Here is a 27,721-nt window from a genome sequence, read left to right on the forward strand (position 1 = left end):
ACTACCAGCCACCTCCTTTTTGCCTACTACTAGACTGAATGCCTTCAGTTCACCCCTGCTTTAGAAGGACTGTAGGAGTCTGTTAGTGGAAAAGATACTGGACCGGGAGTCAAGAGACTGGAGTTCTAATCCTCACACTGCCATCACCTCTCTGAATTTGCAGTCTACCATCTGGAAAATGGGGGCATTGGAAAGGGATGGTTTTTATAGGTCTCTTCCAGCTTTTACAGCATAGAGTTCTGCTTCTGCATTTAATGGGCTCGTACTGAAAATGTTCCTTAGGTTACCAGATTCACAGCTAGGTAATTTGTGTGCATTCTTGGAGGATGGTATGGTGGATACAGGGAGGGGGCGGTGGTGGTGATGGTGATGGTAAAGCAGCCAAACAGAAATATAATATCGTCTTGGTTTTGCAAATACTTTATTCACAAACACATAAACAATCATTTTCCTTTAGACAGTTCTCTGAAACTTAGCTTTACATTGTATGTCTAGTTTCCTTTTAGACAAAACTATGTATTTATTTACTTACACATTTATTGAGAACAAATTCTATATAAACAATCTCTTTCTAATTTTTAAAAATCAAATGGAAACAGGAAATCACTATCAAAATACCTACTGCATACTGCCCTAAGTTTGTAACATTTGGAGAGGACAACCTACATTATACTCTGCACTTGGTGCCTAACAGAGATTCTGTACAGCCTTTTATTAAACATTAAATCTAAGCAGATGGTTGGCAAACCGTAAGATCGTAATTGAAAAGGAAATCCTGGACTTACCTTCAGAGGCAAAACACAAGGCAGCTTGGCAAAAAATGTCTGAAACTGGTTGCTGATTGTGGTCCAAAGGCTGCTAGGAGAATCCATGGGCAAAGCTTCCATGAAGGTAGCAATGTTTTCCAAACAGCGTATCATAGCACCCCCTGCTGGTAAATTCTTTTTGTTATTTAGACCCTAAAAACACAAAAGCATAGGCAATCAACTGCTGAAACAACGTGGGGATTCAGATAGCTATTTGTCGAAGATCAGTTTTAAAAATCACATATTTACGGTTTAAACTTGTGTTGTGTGCCTACTATATAGGCCATTCATTGTAATTGGCAGGAGGAGCACAGAGAAGAATCAACAAATTCAGACAAACTTGGGAAAAATTGTGACCTTTAATTCAGTGAGAGAAGGTGAAATGTGAGCAAGAAATAAGAAACATCTTTTAAGGATCTGCAGTGAGCGTGATTAGGTGCTAAGAAAACACAACGAACGACGCTTGCTGTAAACTCCGCTGGCAAAGCCTGAGCATAACGGCTACAGAGGCAGGAAAGTCTCTAGGGCCACCTGCCAACCCTCCAAGCTAACAGAGAGCTAATAAAGCGGGTACGGAACACAGAAACCCAAGCGTTGTGATACAACAACGAACAAGCAATGGAGCCGAGAACTGAATTCAAGTCTCGCGATGGAGCAAAGACGCAGGACTTGAATCCAAACCTCGCGATACAACAAATAAGGGAGGCTGAGACTTGAATCCAAGTCTCGCGATACAGGGCGCGCTGCTCTACCCACCGCGCCTTCTGAAAGCCTGAATGCTCAATGGAGGTGAGTGTGCTTACCAGTTGCCTAATCACCCCTGAGCTGAGGGTGTTCAGAAGCTTTAAATAAATAGTAAATCCACACAAAACAGCAGTGTCCAACTGACATGCTTCCGTGCATTGGCAATTTTTATTTTCAATTAATTTTAAACATTTAAATTACTTAAGATGAATCTGACATTTTTGTATTTAACATAAATTTAATTTTTAAATTAAATGACTGAATTAAGTCCTCAGCCGCGATTTCAGGAGGGGCGGGGCTTAGAGGTGTCATCAAAGCGAACCTACCTCCAGGAGCTGACTGAGAGCAGCAATAGAGCTCAGTTCATTGAAGTCCATCAGAGACGTGGCTAAGGTCCGTAAAAAAGTCCCATCTGGAAAGTCAACAATCAGATTTAGTAGTGTTTGGGTTTCGGCGATGAGGCACGTTTGTGGTGGCTGGATTCCCCGCGGAGGAATTACCTTTGATAGTGCTCTGGAAGAGCTGCGGGAAGATGCCGTTGGGGGCCAGCTGATGGAAGATGCAGCGCAGGAACTGCTTGGCCACCCCCGCGGCGTTGCCAGGAACCATCATGCTGGGGTTGCACAGGGAGAGAAAAGACAGGGACTCATGGAGCACCCAGCATGAGTTTAGGTATTTCTGAACCTCCTTATTTAGAGGTCAGGCATTGAGACATCAATCCTCTTATGGAAGATCTCCCTGTCATTTTCATCAGTGAGATGAAATACTGTAGTTACGTGCAGTCCCTGTTAACAATAAGTTTCTAGAAAGAGAGAACCAGGACATGTCAGAGTGGTCCCAGACTAATGAATTCCAGCCACCCCCAGAGTACAGAAGAGGCTTCTGAGGCCCAGAAAGAAAAGGTGACCTGCAAAGGCTCTAAGTCCGGAACATGGCAGAGTCAGGACAAAACCCAGGACGAGATTATCAGCAAGACCCTCCCAGAAAGGGTCATTAGCTAAGAGAGAGCTGATCTGAGGGGAAATGCAGGGAGGGAGATGTTCATGGCTATTGGGAGATAGGAGAACTTTCCTTGGGGCACCTTGAGCCAGTACTTGTAGAAAGGAGAGGGCTTTGATCTGTGTGGTTCTGCAGGACCTCTGCCCATCAAAAGAGGGAGCCAAGAGATGATTATGCCCCTGAGACCCAGGTATCAGGAAGGACGTTCCCAGAGGTGATCAGGGGGTGAATTAACAGGCAGAAAGTAGAAATCAAAGAGCCCAAATAGGTAAGTGGTAAAAAGTCCCTCTTACCTAAGCCGTTTGATTATGCTATGTCTACCCTGAAATGCTGATTCAAACTTGTTGGTCAAAAACACTCTTCATGCAGCAATGACACCAAACTCATACAAATTCTTTCAAAAATTAGGGAAGGAGGGAACCCTGCCCACCTTATTTTATGAGGCTAACATAGCCCTAAAACTAACATCAGATAAAGTCATTACAAAAAAGCAAACAAAACCAAAGCAAGAGGGAACAAAAAAGAAATGAAAACAAAAGAAAGACAAACCAGCAGTCCTCATGGACACTGAATCCAGCTATAGATAAAAAGGATGATGGTCTGTGACCAAATAGAGTTTATCCCAGTAACATAAGAAGGACTTAATATTCAAAATCTCATCAATGGAATTCAATATATTAAATAATAAAGGGAAAAACCATACAGTTATTTCAATAGATACAGAAAACGCATCTGACAAATTTAACATCTGTTCATAATAAAAACTCTCAGCAAACTAGAAACAAAAGAAAACGTCCTCAATCCAGTAAAGAGCATCTATGAATATCTACAGCAAACATAATTAATGATGAGATACTAAAGACTTTTCTGTAAAAGCAAGAACAAGGCAAGGAGTCTCACTAACATCTTTATTATTGTACTGGAGGTCCTACTCATTGAAATATGACAATAAAAAAATAAAAGGCATAAAAATCAGAGAGAAGGGAAACTGTCACTATTTACAGAAATGACTTCTTTTTTATATACAAATGCTTTTAGACCCTAAGAAATCTTTAAAAGCAACTCTACTACAACTAGTAAGTGAACCCAGTTTATTACATTACAATGTTAATATAGAAATTCAATTGCATGTTTATATACCAGCAGCAAAAGTTGGAAAATGAAATTTTTTTTAATTCCATTTACATTGGCATTAAAACACCCAAAAATTCTTGGGAATAAATTTAACAAAAGATGTGCAAGACCTCTACACTAAAAGCCACAAAACACTGCTGGGAGAAACCAAAAAGACTGAATGAAATTAGAATATATACCATATTCATGAATTGAAAGATTCAGTATTTTTATGCTGTCAGTTATCCCCAAATTGATTTATTGTCTCAGTACAATCCCAACAGGCTTCCCCCCCCACCCCAACTGAGAAGCTTATTCTAAAATGTATATGGAAATTTGGTAAATCTTGAATATCCAAATCAATCTTCTTGGAAAAAATGAGCAAAGTTGGAAGATTCATAATCTCAGACCTCAAGACTTATTATACAGCTACAGTAATCAAGACAGTGCGAGTAGGAAGGGAAAAATGAAGGGGGCGAAATCGGAGGGGGAGATGAACCAAGAGAGACTATGGACTCTGAGAAACAAACTGAGGGTTTTAGAGGGGAGGGAGGTGGGGGGATGGGTTAGCCCAGTGATGGGTATTAAGGAGGGCACGGATTGAATGGAGCACTGGGTGTTGTACGCAAACAATGAATCGTGGAACACTACATCAAAAACTAAAGATGTAATGTGTGGTGACTAACATAACATAAAAAAAAAAAAGTGTGGTGCCGGCTTAAGGATCAACATACAGATCAACGGAACAGGATAGAGAGCTAGAAGTATATCGACCCTTATACCGTTATTGGATTTTAACAGACAACGGAGTGATCCAGTGGGGAAAGGGAAAGTCACTTTTTTCTTAATGGTGCTGAAATAAATAGGTTTCTACATGGGTAAAAAGGAACTTCAACCACTACCCTCATACCATACATAAAAATTAATTTGAAATGGATCATATACATGCTAAATATAACTAAACTTTTAGAGGAAAACACTGGAGAATATATTCTTGATTTGAGGACGGGCGACAACAACAGGAAGAAATAGTCATAAACTACGTAAAAATTTTAAAACATTATGGGGTGCCTGGGTGGCTCAGTCGGTTAAACGTCTGCCTTTGGCTCAGGTCATGATCTCAGCGTCCTGGGATGGAGCCCCGAGTCAGGCTCCCTGCTCAGCAGGAAGCCTGCTTCTCCCTCTCCCTCTGCCCCACCCCCACTCGTGTTTTCTCTCTCTCTCTCTCTCTTGCTCCCTCTCTCAAATAAATAAAACCTTTAAAAATTTTTTTAAACATTAGATTTCATCTAAATTAAAAACATCTTATCAAAATATATATTAATAAAAGGAACAGGTAAGCCCCAGAGTGGGTGAAAATATTCTCAAGATATATTTAATAAAGGACTGGTATTCAGGCTATATAAAGTCCTGCAACTCAACCCCGTTAAAAATGTGCAAAAGATTTGAACAGACACTTCACAAGAGAAGATTTACAGAGGGCCTTAAAGAGCACGTGACAAAATACTCGACAGCATTAGTCACCAGGGAAATGCAAATTTAAACTATCATGAGATACCCACCAGAATGGTTAAAATTAAAGAGACCAACACCACCAGATTTTGGCAAGAATGTGGAACAACCAAAGTCTCATGTGTTATTGGTGGGAATGCCACATGGCACAAGACTTTAAAGAGAAGTTCTGATAGTGTCTTACAAAATCAAACATACATCTACCCTGTAACGCCACAATCCCGTCCCTAGCTATTTATCTAAGAGAAATGGTTTACAAATAATCTTGTATAAGAATGGCCCTAACAGCTTTATAATAGTCCCAAACAGGAAACAATGCAAATGTCCATCAACAGGGTGAATAAAATAAACTATGGGATAGTACTGAGCTCTAAAAAGGAAACAAACTATTGATAATATGCAACAACATGGACAAATTTCAAAAACATCATGCTGAGTAAAAGAGGTCAGACACCAAGGAGCACATACAGTGTTATTCCATTTATATAAAGCTCTACGGTAGAAAGAAAAAATCAGGCTAGTATTTGCCTATGTGGGTGGAGCTTGGCAAGATGCACCAGGGAACTTTCTGGGGGCGATGGTAATGTTCTAAATCTTGACAGGGGTTTAGGTCATGCAGGGGTACACATTTGTCAATAATCAGTGAACATACACATAAGGTATGTATACTCTAGTATGGAAATTGTGCCTCAAAAGAAAAAAAGCCTTAAACAAAATCAAACGTTAGTGAATGATAACTTTGCCGAAGAATATATGAAGTACGCTAATATCTGAAATTTACTTTGAAATGCATCCAAAACTAAAATGGACTGACGGGGAGGCAGAAGGATGGAGAGACGGTTGGATATGTGATAAAGCAAGTAAAATGTTCATTGTAGAATCTAGGTGATAGGTATACAAGTGTTCACTATAAAGTCCTTCCAACTTTGCAGTGTATTTAATCTTTTATAATAAAAGGGGGGAAAAGTCTAAAAAAATTTCTATAACTAAATGAGCATTAAAAAAAGGAGCAAATACCCATCCCTAAAACCAAAAGTTACAGAAGCGCAGTAACAGCAGCACCATCTTATGTTTGTAGGAGCTACTGCAGTTTCGCAGCCACAGATACCCGATCCCTTGGACCCCCCAGCAAGTAGCCCTGTGGCACAAGAAGGCTATACACAGTATCCCTCTTTTATAAATGAGGAAACTAAAGCAGAGAGACAAATGTGCCCAACGTCTCACCCACTACCCATTCCTGCTCTCATCTGGTCCCTTTTCCCCACTGCAGCCAGAGTCACCTTTCTACGTGCTACACACACACCCCTTGCCGCTTAAATATCCTTTAGCAGTTTCCCACGGCTGCTAGGAAGCCCACGAGGTTTTATATGGCTTCTAGGCCCTGCATCATCTGGCAGGCCAACCTCACATCTCTGTGCTCTAGCCACACTGGCCTTTTGGTCGTTCCTCCTACACAGTCTGTTCTTTACCACCTGGAGACCTGGGCAGACGCTTTTTCCAGAGCTATTTGCACCATTAAACCCAAGGCATTTCTTTCAGATCTTAGTGTAAACATCGCTTCTTAAGGGAAGCCCTTCTGTCCTTCCCCCTTGCTCCCACTACCCAGATGACACCAGATCTGCCAGCCCTCTTCTGGGCTCGCCCATCTCAGTAAATGGCACAGCCACCCACCCAGCTGCTCAGACCAAAACCTGGGAGTCATTCTTGCCTCTGTCTTTCTCTCACACCCAACACCCAATCGATCCGCAAATTCTGTAGGCTCGGCTGTAACAACACTTCCTGAATATATCCCTAATGGGACCACTTCTTACTCCCTTGAACCAAGTCTTTATTAATTTGTGCCTGCCACTGAAACGGTCTCCACGCTGGCTTCCCTGCTTCCGCCCCTGACCTGTTTTCCTGCATGACCTATTTCCAACACAGAAGCCGAGGGATCTTTTCAAAACACAAGGGAAGTCATGGCGCTCCTCACTCCCCGCTTCCCTCGGTAAAAGCCCAACTCCTTACAATGACCTCCTGGGCCCTACCTGGCCTGCCTCACCCTCACCTTGCCCACTCCTCTCCTACCCTTTCCCCTGCTCCTTCTGCCCCAGCCTGCCTTAGTCTTACTCCCCAAATATCCTGGGCACTTCCTTGACTTACGCCTTTGCATCTGCTGTTTCCTCTGGCTGGAACGTTCTTTCTATAAATTGCCACATGGATCACTCTCCCCGCTTTTCAGGTTTTGTTCAAATACCACTTCCTCAGAGAGGCTGTCTTTGACCATTATTATATCCAAAATACCACCTCCGACTGTTCTGTATCTGGACTTACCTGATTATTTTGCATAGCATTTAGCACTGAATGATATTAAATGACATTGTCGGTTTTCTTGTTTGTTAATTTGCTTATTGTCTGCCTCCTCAACTGAAATATATGCTCCAGGAGAGCCCGGACTTGCTGTTTTGTTAACAAGTATCCTCAGTCAGTCCCTAGTGGTCATTCCAAAAATACTTGTTGAATAAATGAATGTTATTCAGTCTCCCTACACATTGTGTTCATCGCATTAAGCACTGTTTACAATTATAAATTTGTGCAAATATTTTCTTCGTGTTGGCCTCCCAGATAGACTGCAGGCCCCACAAGGGCAGGAACCATGTTACTTTTGCCCCCAGTTGAAACCTAAGTACCTAGCACAGTGCCTGCTACAGAGTGGGCCTAAAATAAGTATTTTTTGACTAAAACGAGTGAATGCATGAAAGAATAAAAAAAAAAATGAGTGAATGTAGGCATGAATGAATGAATGAACAGAAAATGATCGGATGCTCTCTGGAGCTGCAACTGAACCTAACATTCCTTCCACAGTACACACTCTGGTGTTTTAGAAACAGGATGAACATGCACAGGGGACAAAAAGAAAGTGAGATTTGGGCCCACTTTAGGACCTTACCTTTCTGCTTGATTAGAAAAAGTCGTGCTGGATGCCAATCTAGGAAAAGTAAACAGAGTTATATGAATTTCTTAAGTTTTCACGAAGAAATGCTCGAGTACTACGGTAGGACCACTTGTGGCCCCAGTTCAGATGGGGAGACAAGGAAAACCATTGACAACTCCCCTGGTTAGGGACAGTGGGGGAACTCGGCGGTCAGTCTCCAGGGTTCAACTTAGCCCAGTTCCTGAGATCTGCTTTCTGCATCAAATCAGATGCTTCCACAGAGACACACACAGTTAGTTGGTTTAATGTATCACCTGGCCAAGCTACGAACTGGCCACGGCAGCCAGTTTAGACAGAGAGCTGAACAGCATTTGACCCAGTCTGTCTCTTTACATGTGAACTCAACTCAAATTCATTTCTTTGTATTCCACCTCTGAAACGTAACCACAAACTGTAAAAGCCTCTGTAAGACAGTAAAATCGGTAATAAGGGTATTTGTCAACTAATCTGCCAACAAATTGGGATGACATATTGCGAAGAGAAATGTATTAAGTAATCATTATATAACATGTAATTTTTAATAATTATATGGTTCATACACATGGAAATTGTATGTATAGTAAGAAAGAGAATGTCTAAACCCGCTAAATTGGTGGGTTTAGAAAAACATGTCCTGATCAATAAGATATCGACGAAACAAATAAGGGGAATGCTCAGGTTCATTTACTTAAGACCACAAGAGTGCGCCCAGCCAAGAACGCATTTGGAGAGGAATGGAGGGTCCAGCAACCGCTAACACAAGACACCATTCCCAGTTGCTTTGGTTAATGACACTACAATGAATCAATAAGCATTGGCAAATGAAATAAACAGTCATTAAGGGTGCAGCAAATGCAATCTTGATGGCGATATCTACAAAAAGGGGTGGGTAAATTTTAAGAGGGATCTAAGTAGAAAACAAGTCTCAAAATCACAGAAAGGCCTGGGTGATAAATGCTGAGCTTACATACGCTTAGAACACCCTGGAAATAGTTCCTGTGGGACTAACACAAATAAACTAAGTGTTCATAAATCCACATTACCTCATCTGGAACTGAGGCATGCAAGGGAGCCCCGAATCAGGTGACTGCTGAATCCATTTCCTGGTGGGTTTGGTGATTAGGCTTAGGTTGCTAAGGGCTGCGGCAGCTACTTTAAATGTACCTCTCCACCCCCCTTCTCTCACCAGTCTAGCCAAAGGCAGTAGAGATTTCAACATATGTATATGTAAGCAGGTAAAAACATATCTGCTACTGTTCTGCCTTTACTCATCTTCAAAGCTCACATCTTTTCGTCCTAACAGCCAGCAGTGTGCTTGAACACGGTTTCTTCTCGCTTATGTGAAACAAAAACAAAATAAAACCCCTCTCTATATCGACTACAACTTAGATCAGCTTTTTCAAGGAGATGGTAACAGATCAGAACAATAATTCTATCTGTCCTGAATCTGAAAAGTATTGATGGTAAGAACTGTGGCCTTGCATTAATAAAAACTCTCAATTCCACAAGCTGGTACATTTATTCCAGGATTGCTTTGATTAGGTTAAAATCAAGGACTTAAATAAAATATTTCATCTTTTCTTATCTCTCCATCACCCACTGTTCATCACTGCACACTGGCTATTTCTAGGTATTAGAGGTGGAATAGTTATACCATCTCCTAAGGATATACACTCTTAAGGACACTACAGAAAAATGTGGGGCAAGGGCGTTAAGGGTCGAGGGGTTTTTAATGCTTTCCTGTTTGACTTTAACTGGAAATCAGTATTTCTTCTTAAAAAAAAAAAAAAAAGATCAACTTTTAGCTCCATTACAATTCATTCTCTTTCCCTCCCTCAAATACCAGGAATTTGCAGAATTCTGTTTTTTTCCCTACCTCCTCCATAGAGATCTTCCCTAAGAAATTGTTTCCATCCTGAACTTCTACAGCACTGATCACTCACACTACTGTTACAGCTCTCAATCACATCCTATCTTGTATGGCTCCTCAGTTATTCCATACTGAGCCACTGAGCTCTTCGATAACTAAGCCACAAATCACTAAAGAGCAAGAGCTCAGTCTAAAGCCCAGAGCCAAAAGCCCCTGGTTCTGTGCGAGAACAGACTGGGAACATAGTACATTCATGTGGAATTTCATCCAGTCTACTATAAATTATGCACACCAGGACTACAATTTGTTACTGAATTTGAACTTTACGTATACCCACGAAATATCACTTTCTAGCTAATGTCCTATCCACTAAATGGAATTTTCTCAACATGAAAATTCTCAAAGTAGCTAAGTTTAATCTCCCCTTATTCCAGCTGAAAGCCCTGTTCCCAAAAAATGTCTATCCTTCCCTTTTCTGAGTCAGAAGGGTAAAACTATACTCCATCTTCCCCTCTCAGGACAATGTCTCAAGACTGCAAGGTGCCTAGAGAACCCATCTTAAAACAGGTAAGGAGAGATAATAATATCTAAATCTTATAGATAATAATATCTAATAATAATATCTAAAACTTGTAAACTGTTGAACTATAAACTGTGCACAGTTCTGGGTACTGCCCCATACATTAGCCCAAGTAGTAATTAAGAGCACAAATAGGAGATTTTTCTTAGTGCAATTTCCTCTAGCATCATTCTGACACCATGACATGGTGACCCATGACCCAACAGAGCTTGGGAATTCAATCCAAAGTTTGGTACATTCCATTATTAAAATTAGTCTGAGTTGATCCCATAAATATCAAACATCTAAAAGGTTACTGAATGTTTTACTTTTGAACTGATAGTTTTTATGTCAAGGTATAGAGTGAATAAGGCTCCTCCTCCTTCCAAACAGAACCGAAGCAATATTCACCTTCCCACGGACTGCATTATATCCAGCAACAGTGGGGCTGCCAGGTCTGGGCTTAAGTGAATGAATGTGGAGAGGACCACAATGGCCAGCCCAAGGGTTTCCTCATCATATTCTTCAAGAATGGCCCCACAGTCATGGCATCTGCAAAGAAAACAGAGGAATGCTGTCCACGAAAGCCAGCAATGGTTTCAAGATATATAACAAAGTATATAAAGCCATTTCTCAGGAGTCTTGGAAAAGTCCCCAAAAGGAGGTCAGTGGCCCCACTCTCATGATACATAGTGGCCTGCACTGCCAGCCTCCTCCTAGACACAGAAACAGCACACATGACAGAGATGAGGAAGGTTCTTTAAGTCACTGAAAACATTCAACTCACAACTGTCTGGCCTCTATGGACATAAATTATTGGTCCCTTTTACAGCAAGCGCCAGTCAGACTAACAGTTTAAAGCTTCTGGTTGAGGGATTTTAGGCATGTAAAATCATTGCTAGGGATGGTCAGTAACTAGATATTTTTCTCATTTGTTGAAATTAAACATGAAAAATGCCTAGATGCAAATGGAAGCTTTCCTATGCTCTCAGACTGAAAAGTGTCCTATTTGTGGGTGAGACATGGGGTATTTAAGCCAAGAGAACACTCCAGAAAGCCTGGGGAGTCTGGATCACGGTCTCTTCTCTACCACTCACTCAGATCAGTCTTAAGAACTCACCGCGCCTACTGAGTGTAATAGGTAAGGACACAGTGGCACTTGTTCCTAAGTCACTTGCAACTTACTGATCTTGATAGTATCTAATACGGGTTCAACTTAATTCATCCCAGCCAAAGCCACAGCCCTTCTATTCAGCCACAACCGGACAGCTTTAGAAAGTGAAGGGAAAGTCTACTGGGAATAGCGAGGGAACTAGAGCTAAGATCACCACTGAGAACTTTCCATCTGGAAACTTCCTAAATACAAACTCTATCTATGAAATCCCTGACAAATTGACCTTTTTGAAAAATACAAGATTCATATCTGTAACTAAAAAAGAGAAATGGAGTGCACACAAAGACTGGGACTTGGAGGAGGACACAGAATGGGGACATTGTACCAAAGGAGGAGCCAAGAAAAGGCCTCCAAACACAGCTAGGTGCTCCCCACATGGACATTCCAAGGCAGCTCTCCAAGGCGGGCACCTTCGCTTCTTCAGGAATGACTGTTGGCGGGGGCCAGCTGCATAGATCCTCACACCAGCCCCTCGTGCCTCATATTCTTCTCCCTGTATCACAAGCCTACCCACTGCATCACCAGGAAGTCTCCCTAGCCCAAAGGGATCTCTCCAAACTTGAAATCCTACAAGTCTTATTCTTTATGATACTCAGGACACAACCATTTGTGTGCCAGACGATGTATAGGGAGCTTAGAGCATAAAAGACAGAAGAAAGGGTCACAGTCCCTAAGGAACTCACAGCCTGTATGTATAAACAATGACACAATTAAAATACAATGTGGTGAGTGGTAGAACAGAAAGATGTCATAGATACTATGGAAACTTGGAGAATGGTATGACTAATTCTGCCTTGTGTGTAGTGGGAAACTCTGCCTTCAGCTGGGTCCTGAAGCATGACTAGGAGTTCGCCAGGCAGAGAAAGTACAAAGAGAAGGACACGTATGAAATCACAGAAGAGAGAACACATCAGGCATGCTCTGGAGCAGGTGAGGGGGCTGGGGCAAGAGCTCCAGGTGAGGAGCAGTGAGGCCATACCTTCACAGTCTAAAGGGCCTTCTGTCATAAGCAAAGGTATTTGGACTTTATCCTCTAAGAAATCTGGGGATGCTGAAGGCTGACAAACTGTGAGGTGACGTACCAGTTTGAGACTCAGAGAAAGGATTCTGCTGTCAGGATGGGAATAAGAATCAAGTCTCCATACTTAGTCCCATCCTCACAATTTGAAGCTTATAATAATCAGTAAGTGCCTCTGATTTGCATTTGTCCAAACTGAGAAAAGAACATGCCTTGGCATAAACAGATGCTGGCCATACAATGATAGGACGTTTCTAAAATAACAATGCCCACCCACGCTTAGGGCCACGGCCCCTTGACGAACAAGTTATGCCTTAAAGCATAACACGCCTCCTCTGATCCTTTCTCACAACCGTGGTGAGCAAACGCTCAGATTCTGTAAATCTGGTGAAGAAAAGAACAGCGTGACCTTACTTGTCTGTCATCACCGTCGGCTGCTCGTCTGTGAATTCTTCCGGGGCCGGCACAAACATACTGACGATGCTGGGGGCCGACAGCAGGCTGGATTTCGTGGCACCTGGGGAAGCAGCAAGGAGACACCTGGTGAATAAAGGTCTGTTTCTAGGGGCCAGGAGAGCCCCATCCTCCTCTCATAAATCCTCCCAAGATCACACTCACGGAATGTGATGGGATCAGCTCAACAGCATTGTGAAAACCCCTCAAGGGTCAAATGAGTTCAAGAAAGACTGCTTTGTTTCAAGGGTAAAATGAATTCAAGAAGGTCTGTGATCTGTTTCTGTTTGTGTGACTTTTAAGAGCAAAACTCCCTTCGCTTCTTGACTTCGAAAAAATCAGAAAGAGTTCCGTGTGCCAACAGGGGATGAAGACAAAAATAGAAAAAGGGGGAAATCTATTCAAGAGCACCCTTAAGTGAGTTTACAGTCCTTTTTTGCTAGGCATACATGGAAGCTGCCCTTACAATCCTACGTTTCTAAAATCACCAATGCCTACCGACCCTAAAATGCTGCCAATTTGAAAAGGGATTAAGATCCCAGAACTCTACACACATAAGCAAGGGGAGGGGTTTGAGCTAAGAAATATCAGAACAGGGGCGCCTGGGTGGCTCAGTCGTTAAGCGTCTGCCTTCAGCTCAGGTCATGATCCCAGGGTCCTGGGACTGAGCCCCGCATCGGGCTCCCTGCTCGGCGGGAAGCCTGCTTCTCCCTCTCCTGCTCCCCCTGCTTGTGTTCCCTCTCTCGCTGTGTCTCTCTCTGTCAAATAAATAAATAAAATCTTTAAAAAAAAAAAAAAAGAAAAAGAAATATCAGAACAGCTTTTTAGCTTGGAAATTAATATCATAAGCCCCAAAGCAAAAGACTTCATTTTTCAAACTGTAATATTTATGAATGAAAGATCAAGTGTTTTGAAGGAATCATCTAGTGACTTCGGCCAATCAACATCACAGAGTTTAAAACTTTGGGTTTTGATGCCTTCAGAGAAATCTAAGGCAGGAATCTTGGCGACATGCTCTAGCAATGAGTAAATTGTTCTCTACTAAGAAAACAACAGGTGCCAGACAGTCAGGAAAGAAGGCAGGAAAAGTCAGTGGTCATTAAAGAGTCTATTTCTCATCAAGGAACTGGAAATTTAGTGCTGGAAAACAAAACAAAATTGTATGATCTGCCCTTAAATAGGAGAAAAATAATGATTCAGAGAACCAGTTTTTAAAAGAAGTAACATAACAATTTTAGAAACCTAGCAAAGTGGGCAATGTGTTTCAATCTGAGGGAGAAAAAAATGGTACTGAAGCCTTTAAAGAATGAAGATGCTGCCAGACTGTATATTCCCTTGACTGATCAAAGGCTACAAAGTGTGTTTATGAGAAGCAGGAGACCTGCCGACTCAAACAGCAAAGGAAAGTATCTAAAAATATCTTTATGTCACTTCCAAAGATCCCAAATGGGTATCTAAATTTTACTACAATATTTACCAGCTATCTCTGAGTAACACTCTTTTCTACCTGTACCTCAGTGTCTCGCTAACAAGGATCTCCAATTATTTCATCAGGATAGTGCTTTGAGGGGGAGCAACAGTATTTATTACAAGCGTAACTATATTTTGATTAGTGATAGAAAAGGCAAGAACTGGGCCCAAGATAAAAGGAGACATGATTAATTATTAAACACTAAGGTAGACAGCATGAAGTTGCTTCAAGCAACCAAAACACAGAAAGTTTGAATCTAATATTCCGCGTTTCTTGAACATTGATAGACCGTGTCTATCAGATGCCAGAATGTCTATGCTAAAAGTGGACGAAGTCACCCCATAAGATGGTGATACATATACAGTCTTACTGGAAACAAGACACTGAAAGGCAAAAAAATTATTGAGTCAAGCCTTTCAGAAGACTCAATTACTATTAAATAGAATTTAATACCAGTTACTGTTAAATAGAATTCACAGTTCAGGTCAGGAAAAGAGAAGGAATCAAAGTCATTTGGGTGGTTTTAAGCCAATAATTACCCAATACAAATGCCAAGAAACAGGTATTTCCGACAATAATAGCTCCGTGAGGTTGTTTATTCACGCGACAACACAAAAGGTGTCATGCATGATTTATGGCAATCATCTATAAAAGTTACTGGGCGCTGGCTCCCCTATGGCAATATTAGCTAAAACTGGATTTCTGAATATGGCTAATCATTTGGGAGCAGAGTAACGTAGACGAAGAAGGTGGGAAATACAAAAGGAACCTACGGACCTCAGCTACCTTCTGCTCTAGTTGAGTTACAACAGAGTCTGCAACGTTAAAGGCAGTCCCATTACCCCCCGGTTGTGGGCAATGCTTCTGATGGCACTGCTACCCAGAGTGTACTCTGTATGGAACTAGGAACAGAAATAGAAGGTTCTTAGAAGCTTGGATAAAGAGGGGACCTCCCCCAAAGTCCAACTCCAAAGCTGGAAATTTTGACCAAAGCCGCTTTGCGAATCTTAGAGATAGGAGGCATTGTAAAGGTTTTGGTTTGTTCAAGGGATGCAAGCACCCATCAGTCCCTTAGCTGCATCAGTGGACTTCTTCAGTTTACTGTGAAAGAGACTTTATCTTTCTTCTGTCTTTGTTCCCTTTACCTTATTCCATTTTTGTGGCTACTAACTTAGTCACTAGATCGTGGATGAGCAAGCACCAGAGTTGTCTGACCACTGACTTCTGCTCATAAAAGCTTTTCCCAGGCCCATAAGTGAGAAGAGTCTCATCATCTACAGGAGTTAAAACGGCTACTCATTGCCCAATAAATGTTAGCAAAAGCTGAAGATAAATATCTCTTCATTCCTAAGGAAAATCAGAAGAGTGATATGATCCTAAATAATAAGTCTGCTTGATTGAGGGAAGTAGCTAAGAGATGCAGTCATAGTTCATTTTTTGTTTTGTTTTATTTTTTTACAAATGATTATTAAGCTGCTTTCTGAATTAAAAAAGAACAAAAGTAATGATTAACTAGCCATGAGATGAATTTTGAAAATACATATTCTGATGATCTTGGCACAGATTTATTCTCAGCTGACTCCAATGGGCAGCATAATGCCACGAGTATATTTTGTGCAATTTCAGATTTCAGATTTCAAAGAAGCTATTCGTCTATGATCTCAACATTCTAGAATGAACACAGATAAGCTGGGCCATGTTCAGAGAAGATACACAATAACATGGACAGCTGATATGTATTAAGAGGAATATCAAAGGACCCAGGAACATGTGGTCTAGAGAAGATTGAGGAGATAAGCGATGTGTAGCTATTTTCAAACGTCTAAAAAATTATGTGAGCAACCAGACTCATTTTAGGTGGCCCCAAACAGAAAGTCACGATAAGGAAGAACTTTCTGTTGATAAGGTTCAAAGAGGAGATGTCATGCATTCCCAGTCCCTGGAGGCGTTTGAACAGAGGCTGGATCCACTCCATGGAGCTGCTGAAGGAGAGATTTCAGCACCCGCTGGGTGACCAGATGATTGACATATGCAGTGTCTTTCAGCTCGCACAGTCTGAGATTCCACGACCCCACTAACCTCTCATTCTCAACGGCTGTCCCTCCAGGTCAGGGTTTAGGCACATTGGCACATTGCACTGGCGTTTCCCAGGCTGTATCTGTTCTGTGGACAAATAGAACATTTCAGTCTTCAATGCAGTCCATTTAGCACAAGTCAGAATACAAGGAATTTAACCAATAACCTCATGGGCCATTTTTGGGGGTCATTATTATTGTTGATTATTAATATGTACAGGAAACATCCTAGATTTTGGGGTAGGGTTGTCTGGGGTTTTACTGTAAAACTGCCATTCAGGTATATGCAATGTAATTAAAAGCAGGAGAGCATCTGAAACCGTCCAAAAAAAAAAAAGTCTGGGTTCTCTTCCTCCCCACCGAGAAAGCTCAAATACCATTATCTCTTGATATGAAATGAAAAACTGAAAGCTAATGTAACTGAAGGCTAATGTCACAGCCATGAAATAAATGTTTTATACAAATCAGTAAATACATAAGTGATCGTTTGGGGCAATGGCCAGAAAGGTCATACAGAAAACATGTGGAACTGGTAGCAAGGAAATGGCAGGTGTCTCCCTGAGGGCTGAGGACCAGGGGTGAGGTCAGCCACTGAGGGCTGAGGAACAGGGATGAGGAACAGGGGAAGACACGGAGGAGTGGGGCTTCTGGAACATTCGTTTCCTATGAAAGATGAGACGAAGAAGCAGCCATCAGTGAGCACAGATGGAGAGAAGAGGCAGGTATTCGCCGAGCAAGCAGGTGCATGCTGAGGTGAATCGATCATAACCCATGTTTTAGACTGCCTCTCTCAGTGTCATCATGATTAGATTTGTCCCTTTGGAGACCACTGAGTCACTGAATGGACATATGTGCCCTAAAGTGGCATGTCACCTAACAGTGACCTAGGTATTCATTGACTCTCCTGTGGTATTAGATGTGGGGAGAACTTTTCATGGCACTAATCAAAACAAGAGTATTGAGATGAAGCTCTAGTAGGACTTGGTGACTAGAGAACCAGCTTGGAGAATGGAAAACAAGTCCAGGAAAATGGGTGAAAGAAATTCAGACAGCATGTAAATGGTAAGTATTAAGTGAGAAACCAGAGTGACATGAACGAGACTGAAGTCTGGTTGAATGTGAAAAATTCAGTTAAATGGGTTATTTGGCATCATGTAGATTCTCTTTTTAGATTAAAATTTGGATTGGAAATTGAATCAATCAAACTAGGTTGGAATCGTAATCTAAATCTGAAAGGGTTAGCTTAGGCTGAGCTACTTGCTACAGAAAATAGAAGTATGTCAACCTAACAAAAGGTGGGCATTTAATTATCAGAGAACTAACCAAACCAAGGCTCCCATTCTCAGTTCCTCACATAGCTTCCTCAGTAAAGAGAGAAACAGAGTCAGTCCTCTTTGGTGTGGATGGAACGACTCCACCCAGACCCAGTCGGCTGTTGAGGCTGGTTATCCTGTCTTTCTCCTTGACTCTCTTGCCTGTTGGCTTTCGGCCATGACATTATTCACTACCACTTATCACCAAAAGGAAGACAAAACACGAAACCTTTAAAACGTTAAGAACCCTTATAAAGGCTGGAGAGTTGAAACTATCTGTCAAAAGTAGGATTGGGTATTTTTTTGTGGGACTTAATTATCTAGCTCTCCTTTTTTGGAAAAACAACAGATGGGGGTGGGGGAGATAAGATAAAATGTATGTCAGTATTATGGTTTTGAAAAAATAAGTCTGTTGATGTCTTGGTTTTGTGGACGTCATAATTCCTGGTCATAAGGAAGGATATTAAAATAACAATCTCACGTAACTATGGCCAGAAAGTACTAACCAAGATATTGAAATAGTCTACGTGTTGGCCCCCAGAGCCTATCACAGTAACAAACCATGATATTTTCGTAGTGCATGCATGTTGCAAAGTGCTTCCACATGTGTAATCTTGTAACTCAAATGACCCATTTAATTAAAAAAAGAAAAAAAAAAAAAACCACGAAAAGCAGGCACTCCAAAGAGCAGGATTGTGGCAATACTACCGGCTTGGAAAGGAGTACGTGTGCAGAACGTGGGAACAAAGTTCAGAAAATGCAGAGTGATCATGTTTAAAATAGACATGTCATGGCGATCGATTCTTACTTTAAAATTGAGGCTAGATGCGGTTCCACCATATGAGCATGAGGGTGTGCAGCTGCAAGCTGGTGACCTTGCTGACTAAAACACAGAGCTCATATTCCCAAGCCTACTGGCAGATCATGACGTCACTAAGCTACATTCGTTATTATCAGTATTACTATTAATATGCCCTTATTTGGGGGGAAACTTTACAAAATAGAGACTATTGATAAGCTGGTGTTTCTGTTTATTTTTTTAATTTGCATCATGAAATCACAGGTCCATTCCCTCCTTTACACATTGACATCACTTAACCCCCAGATAGATAACCTAGTATCTGGAGTCTGGGCCTTAGAGGAAAAAGAGTTGGACCAGCCTAAATGGACAAACAGGTGGCTCTAGAACACTTGGAAAGTTTAAATAGACTTATTCATTACCTTCAGGTTTAAAAAAAAAAAAAAAATTACTTGAACCACAGAACACAAGAGAAAATCTAATCCTTCACACGAGAGCAGAGGGGACACAAAGAAAGTGGCATTTAGCTAATCTGAGAGGTAAAACAAGAAGAAAAAGCTTGACCCACCAGTGTCCCAGTTGCTGATGTTATGGGGGGCGCTAGACTGATGTTCCAGCTGTCGCTTCATTAACTGGCTCATTGTCAGAGCTCCCAGGGATCCCCTTTTCATCTGCCTATACTGAGCTATATGGAGGAAATTAGGACATGATTACTAGGGGGAATAAATTTCCACTGCACACAAAGGCTCTACAAATCCATATAGAATCTTAATTGAACCTTCATTTGGCTATTTGTGATTGCTCGGTAAATTGTATGCTCCTGTCCAAAGGAAAAACTAAGGCACATTGCTGTTCTGGGTACCTTTCTTGCCTCAGTAAAGAATGAAAGAGTGCCTATGAGCATTTATCTGTGCCCTGTAAATATTTACTCCAGTTACCACAATATGATTACTTTCATTTACTTTTTTATTTATATACTCTACCTTGTTCCAAAAAGGATTTAAGGCAGATAATACTACTTTGAATTTATAGCTTAACTTTTTTTAACGGAGTTTGTGCATACATAGTTTCAGGCTCCATTATATCCCCATGAGTCCGTGTGTGTGTGTGTGTGTGTTTGTATTTTGGAGTAAAATGACACATATCAACCCCAATTTTTTGAGAGAGAAACTGAAGCAAATGATGCCACGTTACTTGGGAACCAACTAGCAAATGAGGTAGTCATAGAAACCGAAATATGTTGACTCCAAAGTCAATACTATTTTTAATCTCTCTATGAGCCTCTGCCTACTGTTTGGGAAATGTGAATTGAATCACCTTCCACAAGTGTATTCTAGTACAAATCTGTTTTAGAGAGTAGTGGTAACATTTTTATCCTTCAATTAGGCATTGACAAATATCCCACCAATGAAATGTCAAGTTACGAGCATTTCCAAACCAGAAAGATAATTAAAAAAAAAAAAAACACTCCTGCCAGTAGACTGTTGAGTAAAAAAGCAACCTGCCTCCTATCCTCCTATTCCTCTGCCAGGGGTCTCATCAGTCCCTGCCCCAAGCCCAGTGAGAAAGGCAGAGAATCACTGATGTGCCTTTTCTACATGATCCGAAACTCCTGGACACTGGAGAGCGTGTGGTATTCACTCTCTTAGGAGGACAATTTCAGAAACTGAAGTTCTTTAAGTACAAGTTCTAAGAGGGGATGGTAGAAACCGAGATGATTGTATGGCCCCTGGAAAGCCTTAAATGTTATACATAGGTTTCACAATCACTGTACCAAGATGGCAACTTCGTGAGATGTGAAATCAATTATAACATTTTTAATGTAATTAGCATGCTGTTTGATTCATGGTAGTCATGGCATGGTTAGCTACAAAATGGTCAGCTAGCAAACTGATCCAAAGAAGGGAGTGTGATGGGAATTCTTGTGTCTTGGAGTCCATGTTGACTAAATTCACGATAATGACTACTCCAACCAACATGGAAAATCTCCCGATTCTTGTTGATTGGTGAAATTCAGTGTTACGACTCACTTGAAACATGCAACTCCAAGTCAAATGCAAAAGCAGAAATCTTGTAGAAGACTTAACCAATTTAAAAATGAGCATGCTCAAAGGAGGACTTAAAAAACCTCTAGTGATTTCATAAGTTCTCCGATTCTCAGTTGTGTGTAGACGGCAGAATTCCCTGAGAGTAAAAACCCTTAATGTTCAGCTCAGTGTGTGAGGTGCCTGGCATGATGCCTCCAAGAACACACCACCGACAGCCATCCAATACATGCTTTTAATGCAGAGGAGGAGGAAGGTGGAAATCTACTGATGCACTCTGCTGACTCCAGAAAAGTTAGAGTCAGTTATGACTCTAGGATCATGAGACACTGGATATGCTTATTTTATGACACATTTAACTAGCACTGAAGTCAAGCTGACTTAGTCACCCTATCTCAAATTATACCCAACTTGGAATTCTGATTAAAATTCACTATCTTCCTTTTTTTTTTTTGGATGATTCACATAAATTAGGAGGAGGAAATATACTTTCACGATTCTAGTATGTGGGCTTACCAATGGGCGTTCTATCACGTTATCAAACAGATTTTTATGATAAAAGAACAATTAAATCCAGAACTAGCTGTTCTTCTTTGCTACCAAAAGAGCAAGTAACTGTCACTTGAAAACACTTTCTTAGAATTTCTATAATCTCTATTATAAGTGAATTTGAGTTATTCTAAGGCAGTGTGTGACACCAAAAAAGAGCACAGATTTGCCAATCAAACAGACCTGGCATCAATCCCATCTCTATCACACAGTAGCTACCTGACTTTAGGCAAGTCATTTAGCCGCTCTGACCTCTGCTTCCTAGTCTATAAAATGGGGTCAGTAATATTTGCCATGCAGGGCTGATGTCAGGATTGAGTAAAACAACCATGTGTGTAACCATTTGGCACAGTGCCCAGCACGTGGTTAAGTGTCAAATGGGAGCTATTATTAACTATTATGACTATGAACTCCTCAAACAAGGGGTGTCTCTTATTTATTCACCTGGGATCCCCAGTGGCAAGCACAGTGCCCGGCACCCAGCAGACACTTAATAAATAGTTGCTGAATGAATGAATGCATGAATGAAATGAATCATGAAGATGACGATGTCGTTCCATACTACCAGTCCAGCATTTGAGTTACGATCTTTATTTGGTTTTCGGGATCATCCTCATTTCAAAAGATGGTCAAATGAAAATTAACTAGCTCCTCATGCAGCGTCTACATGGAGCACAAAAGAGACCAGCAGCTGGGACGAGGGCTTGCAGGAGCTGCGCCTCCATATCACTGACTCCTGCTGGGAACCTCCCAAGCTAAAGTCTCTCAACTGGCTCCACCAAGGCAGGTAGGCCCCCCTACCTTCACCTCAACAGAACTCACACTCCTCAAGGACAAAATCTAGGACCCAACCACAGAAGTCAGTTTCAAAATAGTTGCCCCCTACAGATCTTATAGAATTTCATGCCATTTTTATTTTCAGATCCAAAAGGGCTGGATTCAATCATGACTCTGGGATCACGATCTATCTGTTACATTTATTTTGTGATAACCTAGATAAAATTTTGTCACTGATGGAAGTGATTCAAATGAAACAAAGGGATTCAATGTAAAATTCTGTCATGAACCATGCTTTTCACTTGCCCCAGAACTAGTTCCAGGCCTTACGTTTAGGCTACTCGTCAACAATTCCTATTTTTTTGAATTATGAAATTCAGTGATTATTCCTTCACAGATTGGGATTCTTGGCCAATCAATAATGGCACTGACTTATCAAACACCTGAGATGTTGACAAAACTGAGTCTATGCCTCAGGATCTCTGAAATCTTACCGCCGAGTGTCCCCCAGGAAGCTAACACGACATGTATATAGAAAAAACCCCAACACTGGGAGTGTGAACATTGAAAACAATGCAGCAGATATTATTCCAAAATCAATGTACAGGTGAAACGATCACCAAAGGAATCTTACTTGATATTGAGGAATGGCTGCTTGTTTCTGGCACACCTGCTTCTAATGTGGGGGCAGATGAGGATTCTCGTGGCATTTCCAAAGTTGAAAGTCCTTTAGTAGAAGGATCTACAAACAGAAATATTATTTAAAGCTCAGGACGTTGATTAAAAAAAATAAATAAAAGCAAGTTCAAGAACTTTCTCCATATCTTTTCCTTCCTGACTAATACACCCATTCAAAGCATTCTATATGTTCTGGCCCTACCAATTACCTTAACGGAATTATATACACGCTGGTTTCCAAATTCCACGCAGAGATGCTTCCACATTACATTCTCTATCTGTGGCTATGCCTCTCAGAGATTAACAAAAGCACAGTTACAAAGCTAAAGCTCAGCATGTCCCCACTGCATAGCCTTGAGCAGGTCACTTCACCTTTCCAGAACTGAATTCTTTTCATCTACTACCTAAAGATGCTTACAGTTCATTCCACCTACATCATTCTACCACTCTACCTCTTCCTGGCAATTTGTTACTCATTAATTACATCTCAAGTATATAGACAGTTCCTCCTCCAGAAGGTCTTCAAGGAACTCCCTCCCCCCAAAAATACAAACGAAAAAATGGGTCATGTGATCCTCTTATGTAATCCCAGGACACCCTGTCCTTAACCTTTCCCAAATTTAACACACTATAATGTAATTGTCTATTGACTTGTCTAGAACCTTGGCTAAACCATAAGTAATTTAGGAGCAGGGACTGTATCTAACTTGGAATAAATACTATGAATGCGGATTTTCTATTTTATTAGGTGAGCAAGAAACAGACTGTATCATTTGCTCCTTCTATTTGGCAAATGTATCTAAGAGGAAATATTTTCTGCATACACTATTGTCTTATGAATCCATCAGTAATGGGAAACAAGATGTCCCACACTATTCTAGGTAGGTTATCCTTTAAAACTTTTGAAAAGTTTAATGGTTTATCATAGCAATCCCCGCCCCCCAAATTCTTTACAAATCTCCTTGCCATCTTAAGCAATACTATAAATGAACAGAGTGAGCAGCCTGGAGTTACCCTATAGGTGTCCACGAATGTCCCATGCTGTAATTTGGGGATGCCTCCCTAAATGACTTCAAGTTCGCAAGCTTCATGATGATTCTGTCTCATTCTTTTCATATTGTCAATTTTTTTTCTTGTCATAGAGCAATTCACCATACATTCATGAATACATACAATTGAAGTATGCAGATGCTATTCTATCCTTGGATGATCACTAAATTTTTCAGAAATAAAAATAAAATCGATCTTGGGTGAGAGGCTGGGAGGAAAGTTATCGAGCACTGACACTGTTTTGATTCTCAGAGGTCTTTCTGAATAGATATGGTTGCCAGATTAATCATTTCTTGATGAAAAAAAAAAGTATAACTGTTTCCTAAACCCTCTTGAGTAAGCACAAAATAGCAACCTGTTTTAAATTACCTTAATCATTAAGATATTAGAGGTTAGGCTGTTCTTTTTCTCTTAGGTATTCTCCCCAAACCACTAGTTCAAAACATGCACAGTCAAAAAAAAAAAATTAAGATTAAATAAATAAATAAAAAACAGGCACAAATCTCGTCTCTTCACCCTCATCTGCCTCTGTTTCACGTGTGCTGCTCTTAGAGCCTAATACTCCCACCAATAATTAGAATGAGAAAGCTTAAAGCTCACCTTCGAGAATTCTTTGAAAGGTCATTGAGACTTTTAGAGTTTTGCTGGGCTTACTAAAATCTTTGCTGTATCTTTAATTTTAAAGAAATGTCACTACTATAAGGTACTTGGTAATAATCACTAGTGTACAAAGATTCCACAAGCCAGGAAATTTTTGCTCAGTCCTAAATCATTTTATGAAACCTTCCATTTGTATAGTTTAAGACAACAAACATTGGAACAGACCTATACGCTTAGCTTAAAGTATTTTTATTGAGTTTTTATAGTGATGTGCAGAAAATGTCCTAACTATTAATTAATTAATTAATTCATTCATTCATTCACCAAATATTTGCCAAAACTCTACTAGGCACTTGGGATACAATCAGTGAACAAACTAGGCAAGAATACTTGCCTTTGGGAACTTTCTTTTTAGTGGGGAGAGACAGACAATAACATACATAAAAGTAAAATTGTATGTTAGAAGAGTAATTCTCTGTAGAAGAGAGACAGAGTAGAAGGGATTCCAAGATGCCAGACAGGGGTGGAAAGGTGGGGTGTGGGTCCAGGCCTCATTGGGAACCTGGTGTTTGATCAAAGGATCAACGGAAGGGAGAGAGGGAGCCAGGCAGACATGTGAGGAAGACAGGCTGAGGGAGCAGCCAGCACAAAGGCCCTCAGCTGGAACTATGCCGGGAGCATTCAAGAAATGGCAGGGTCCACTGCAGCCGTGTAGAAGCAATGAGGTGAGAGCAGCACAAAATGAAGTCCGAGAAATCATGAGAATCAAGACCACAGAGCACTCCAGAAATATCAAGGACCTGAGCTTTTACTATGAAAGAAATGGGGAGCCACTTGGGGGATTTGATCAGAGGAATGATATCATCTCATGTCTTAAAGGATCACTCTAGCTGCTGTGTTGAGAAGATATGAAAGCAATAAGGGTCGAAGGCAGGGGACCAGTTAGGAGGTTACAGTCACTGACCCAGGTGAGAGGTGTGGGGCTCAGAGCAGAGTAGAAGCAGGGGACATAGTGGGAGGGGACCAGATTCTGGATATATTTTGAAGGTAGATTAAGGTGACCAGACAAAATGGAGGATGCCCAGTTAAAACTTAATTTCAGATAAACAATGGATAACTTTTTACTATGAGTACATCCCATGTACTACCTGATAGATACGGCTCCAATTCTTCACTCCTCCCTGAATCCACGCCCTTTGCCATGTGACTTAGAAGTTCCCCCCTCATAAGAGGCAGGGTATATTTCCTTCTTGACTTTGGTGATTTGTTTTGGCTAATGAAATGTTGGCAGGCATAACATGACCAAAGGCTTGAAAAGTGCCTGTGCAATTAGACTTGCTCTCTTGTGCCTCTGCCATCACCATGAGAAAACATTCCCAGGCTTCAAGGGTCCCAGGAGGAGGATGGCCACCCAGCCCAGCTCAGCCTAGATTAGGCGATCCACAGTGACCTACCGACTTACCATTATATGTTGCTGAGATTTTGTGCTTATTTGTTACATGGCATTATTCCAGCAAGAGGCAACTGAGTGAACTGTCTCAGCATACAGACAATATGTAAAACCATAAAACTAGATGAGATCACACAGACAGTGAGTGTAGACAGAAGACTGAGACCCTAGGGCACTCCCTCCTTAGGGAGATAAGGAGGAACCAACAAGAGATTGAGAAGGAGTGACCACTGACTAAGCAGAAAACCAAGAGAGTATGGTATCCAAGAAGCCAAGCAAAGTGGGGAGGTAAGAGTTAAGAACTGACCACTGGAGGTCATTGGTCACCTTGACAAGTGACGTTTGGGTGAACCACTGGGGATCAAGCTTCATGGGAATGATGAATTCTTTTTAGAAAGAACAGAATGGGAGAAAATTGGAGATAATGATTGTATAGACAACTCTTTAATATGTTTTGCCAAGAGGGGAGAAGCAAAATGAGATAATAATTGGGAGAACTGGGATCAAGAACTTTTTTTAAAGAGAGAAATAAAATTATGTTCGTATGCTCAAGTCAAGAATACCTGAGGAAGAAAAAAAACTAACGGCAGTGGGGGAAGAAAGAAGGGAGAATTTCCAGGCCTGTATCTCCGAATAGGTAAGAGAAATGGAATCTTGTCCACGTGTGGAAAAGCTGACTTTAAACAGTAAAACCAGACAGTTCACCTGTAGCCCCAGCCATGAAGGCCAGATGTACAAGTGCAGGTTCTGGAAGGCAAGCAGATGAGGTGGTAGGAAGCTGAGGAAACTTCTTCTGATTATGTCAAACAGGAAGAGTTATCGAAAGTTTGGAAAGACAAGTCGCCATGAAATAAACAGTCACTCAGGAGAATGGAAACGTGAATGGACCAGGGAAATATGGTATGATGGCCAGGTAGTTCAAGGACCCAGTTGAGATTTATGGTCATGAATTTAAAATGAGACCAGTCAATATTGTTATTTCTCCAGTCACACTCATTGGATAGGTATGGGCGCAGGTAGATGGAAAGGTGGATCTGACAAGGGTTGTGTTTAGCCAAGCAAGTCTGAAAAAGCGAAGGCCAAGAGGGTGCAGGGCGGGAGGGCTACACTCATTGACTTGAGTAAGGAAGAGGAGAGAAGACGTGAAGTAGGGGAGGGACGTGAAAGGACCAATCCAGGGTTGTCCAGAGAGAGAGGAAATGGAAATCAGAGGACAGGAGGCATGAGAATGACATTGTGGAGAGGCTGCAGTTGTTGCTATAAACAAGATCTGCGTCATGACCATGGGAATGAATCACTGAGCTAGGGTGCAGGATAAAAACAAAGTTACTAGAGAAGATGAATTCAAGGAACTGAGAAGCCAGAGCATCAGGAGGATCATCTACTTTAATATTGGAATCAGTAAGAATTCAGGCAGAAACAGTTTAGACAAGAATGAAAAAAGAGCCAGGAGTCAAACTGTCACCAGATAATTGTCATCAGGGGTCAGTAGTATGAGGTTCAGAGCTGGGTGTTTTTAGAGACAAGGTGGGAATGGTCTGAAAGGCACAGCGGAGAGCAGGGAAGGGGCCTACCCCTCACCCAATCCCAAGGGCACAAGGCAGTGAGGAAAGCAGAGCCAGGGGCAGAGCCAGGTTTCCACTAGACTAGGGCATGAAGGGAGTCATCAGATGAGAGAGCATATATGGGATTCTGCTCATGAAGGATGGAGGA

The 27,721-nt window shown here is 41.2% G+C and overlaps 1 protein-coding gene across 1 annotated transcript in view; it reads right to left on the minus strand.

The window, feature by feature from the left end:
* The window catches only part of UNC79 (unc-79 homolog, NALCN channel complex subunit), a 193,454-nt gene that overhangs the window by 49,370 nt on the left and 116,363 nt on the right, over positions 1-27,721 (minus strand). The window contains exons 30-38 of the mRNA XM_034992429.1: positions 22,865-22,972; positions 19,428-19,544; positions 16,752-16,835; positions 13,163-13,265; positions 10,968-11,108; positions 8,104-8,142; positions 2,051-2,163; positions 1,877-1,962; positions 786-959 (exon numbers count right to left, since the gene is read on the minus strand). Coding sequence (XP_034848320.1) covers positions 786-959; positions 1,877-1,962; positions 2,051-2,163; positions 8,104-8,142; positions 10,968-11,108; positions 13,163-13,265; positions 16,752-16,835; positions 19,428-19,544; positions 22,865-22,972 — 965 coding nt within the window. The remainder of the gene's footprint in view (positions 1-785; positions 960-1,876; positions 1,963-2,050; positions 2,164-8,103; positions 8,143-10,967; positions 11,109-13,162; positions 13,266-16,751; positions 16,836-19,427; positions 19,545-22,864; positions 22,973-27,721) is intronic.

This window comes from Mirounga leonina, unplaced genomic scaffold, assembly GCF_011800145.1.
Source record: "Mirounga leonina isolate KUSES-001 unplaced genomic scaffold, KU_Mleo_1.0 Mir_82, whole genome shotgun sequence".
NCBI classification, from domain to species: Eukaryota; Metazoa; Chordata; class Mammalia; order Carnivora; family Phocidae; genus Mirounga; species Mirounga leonina.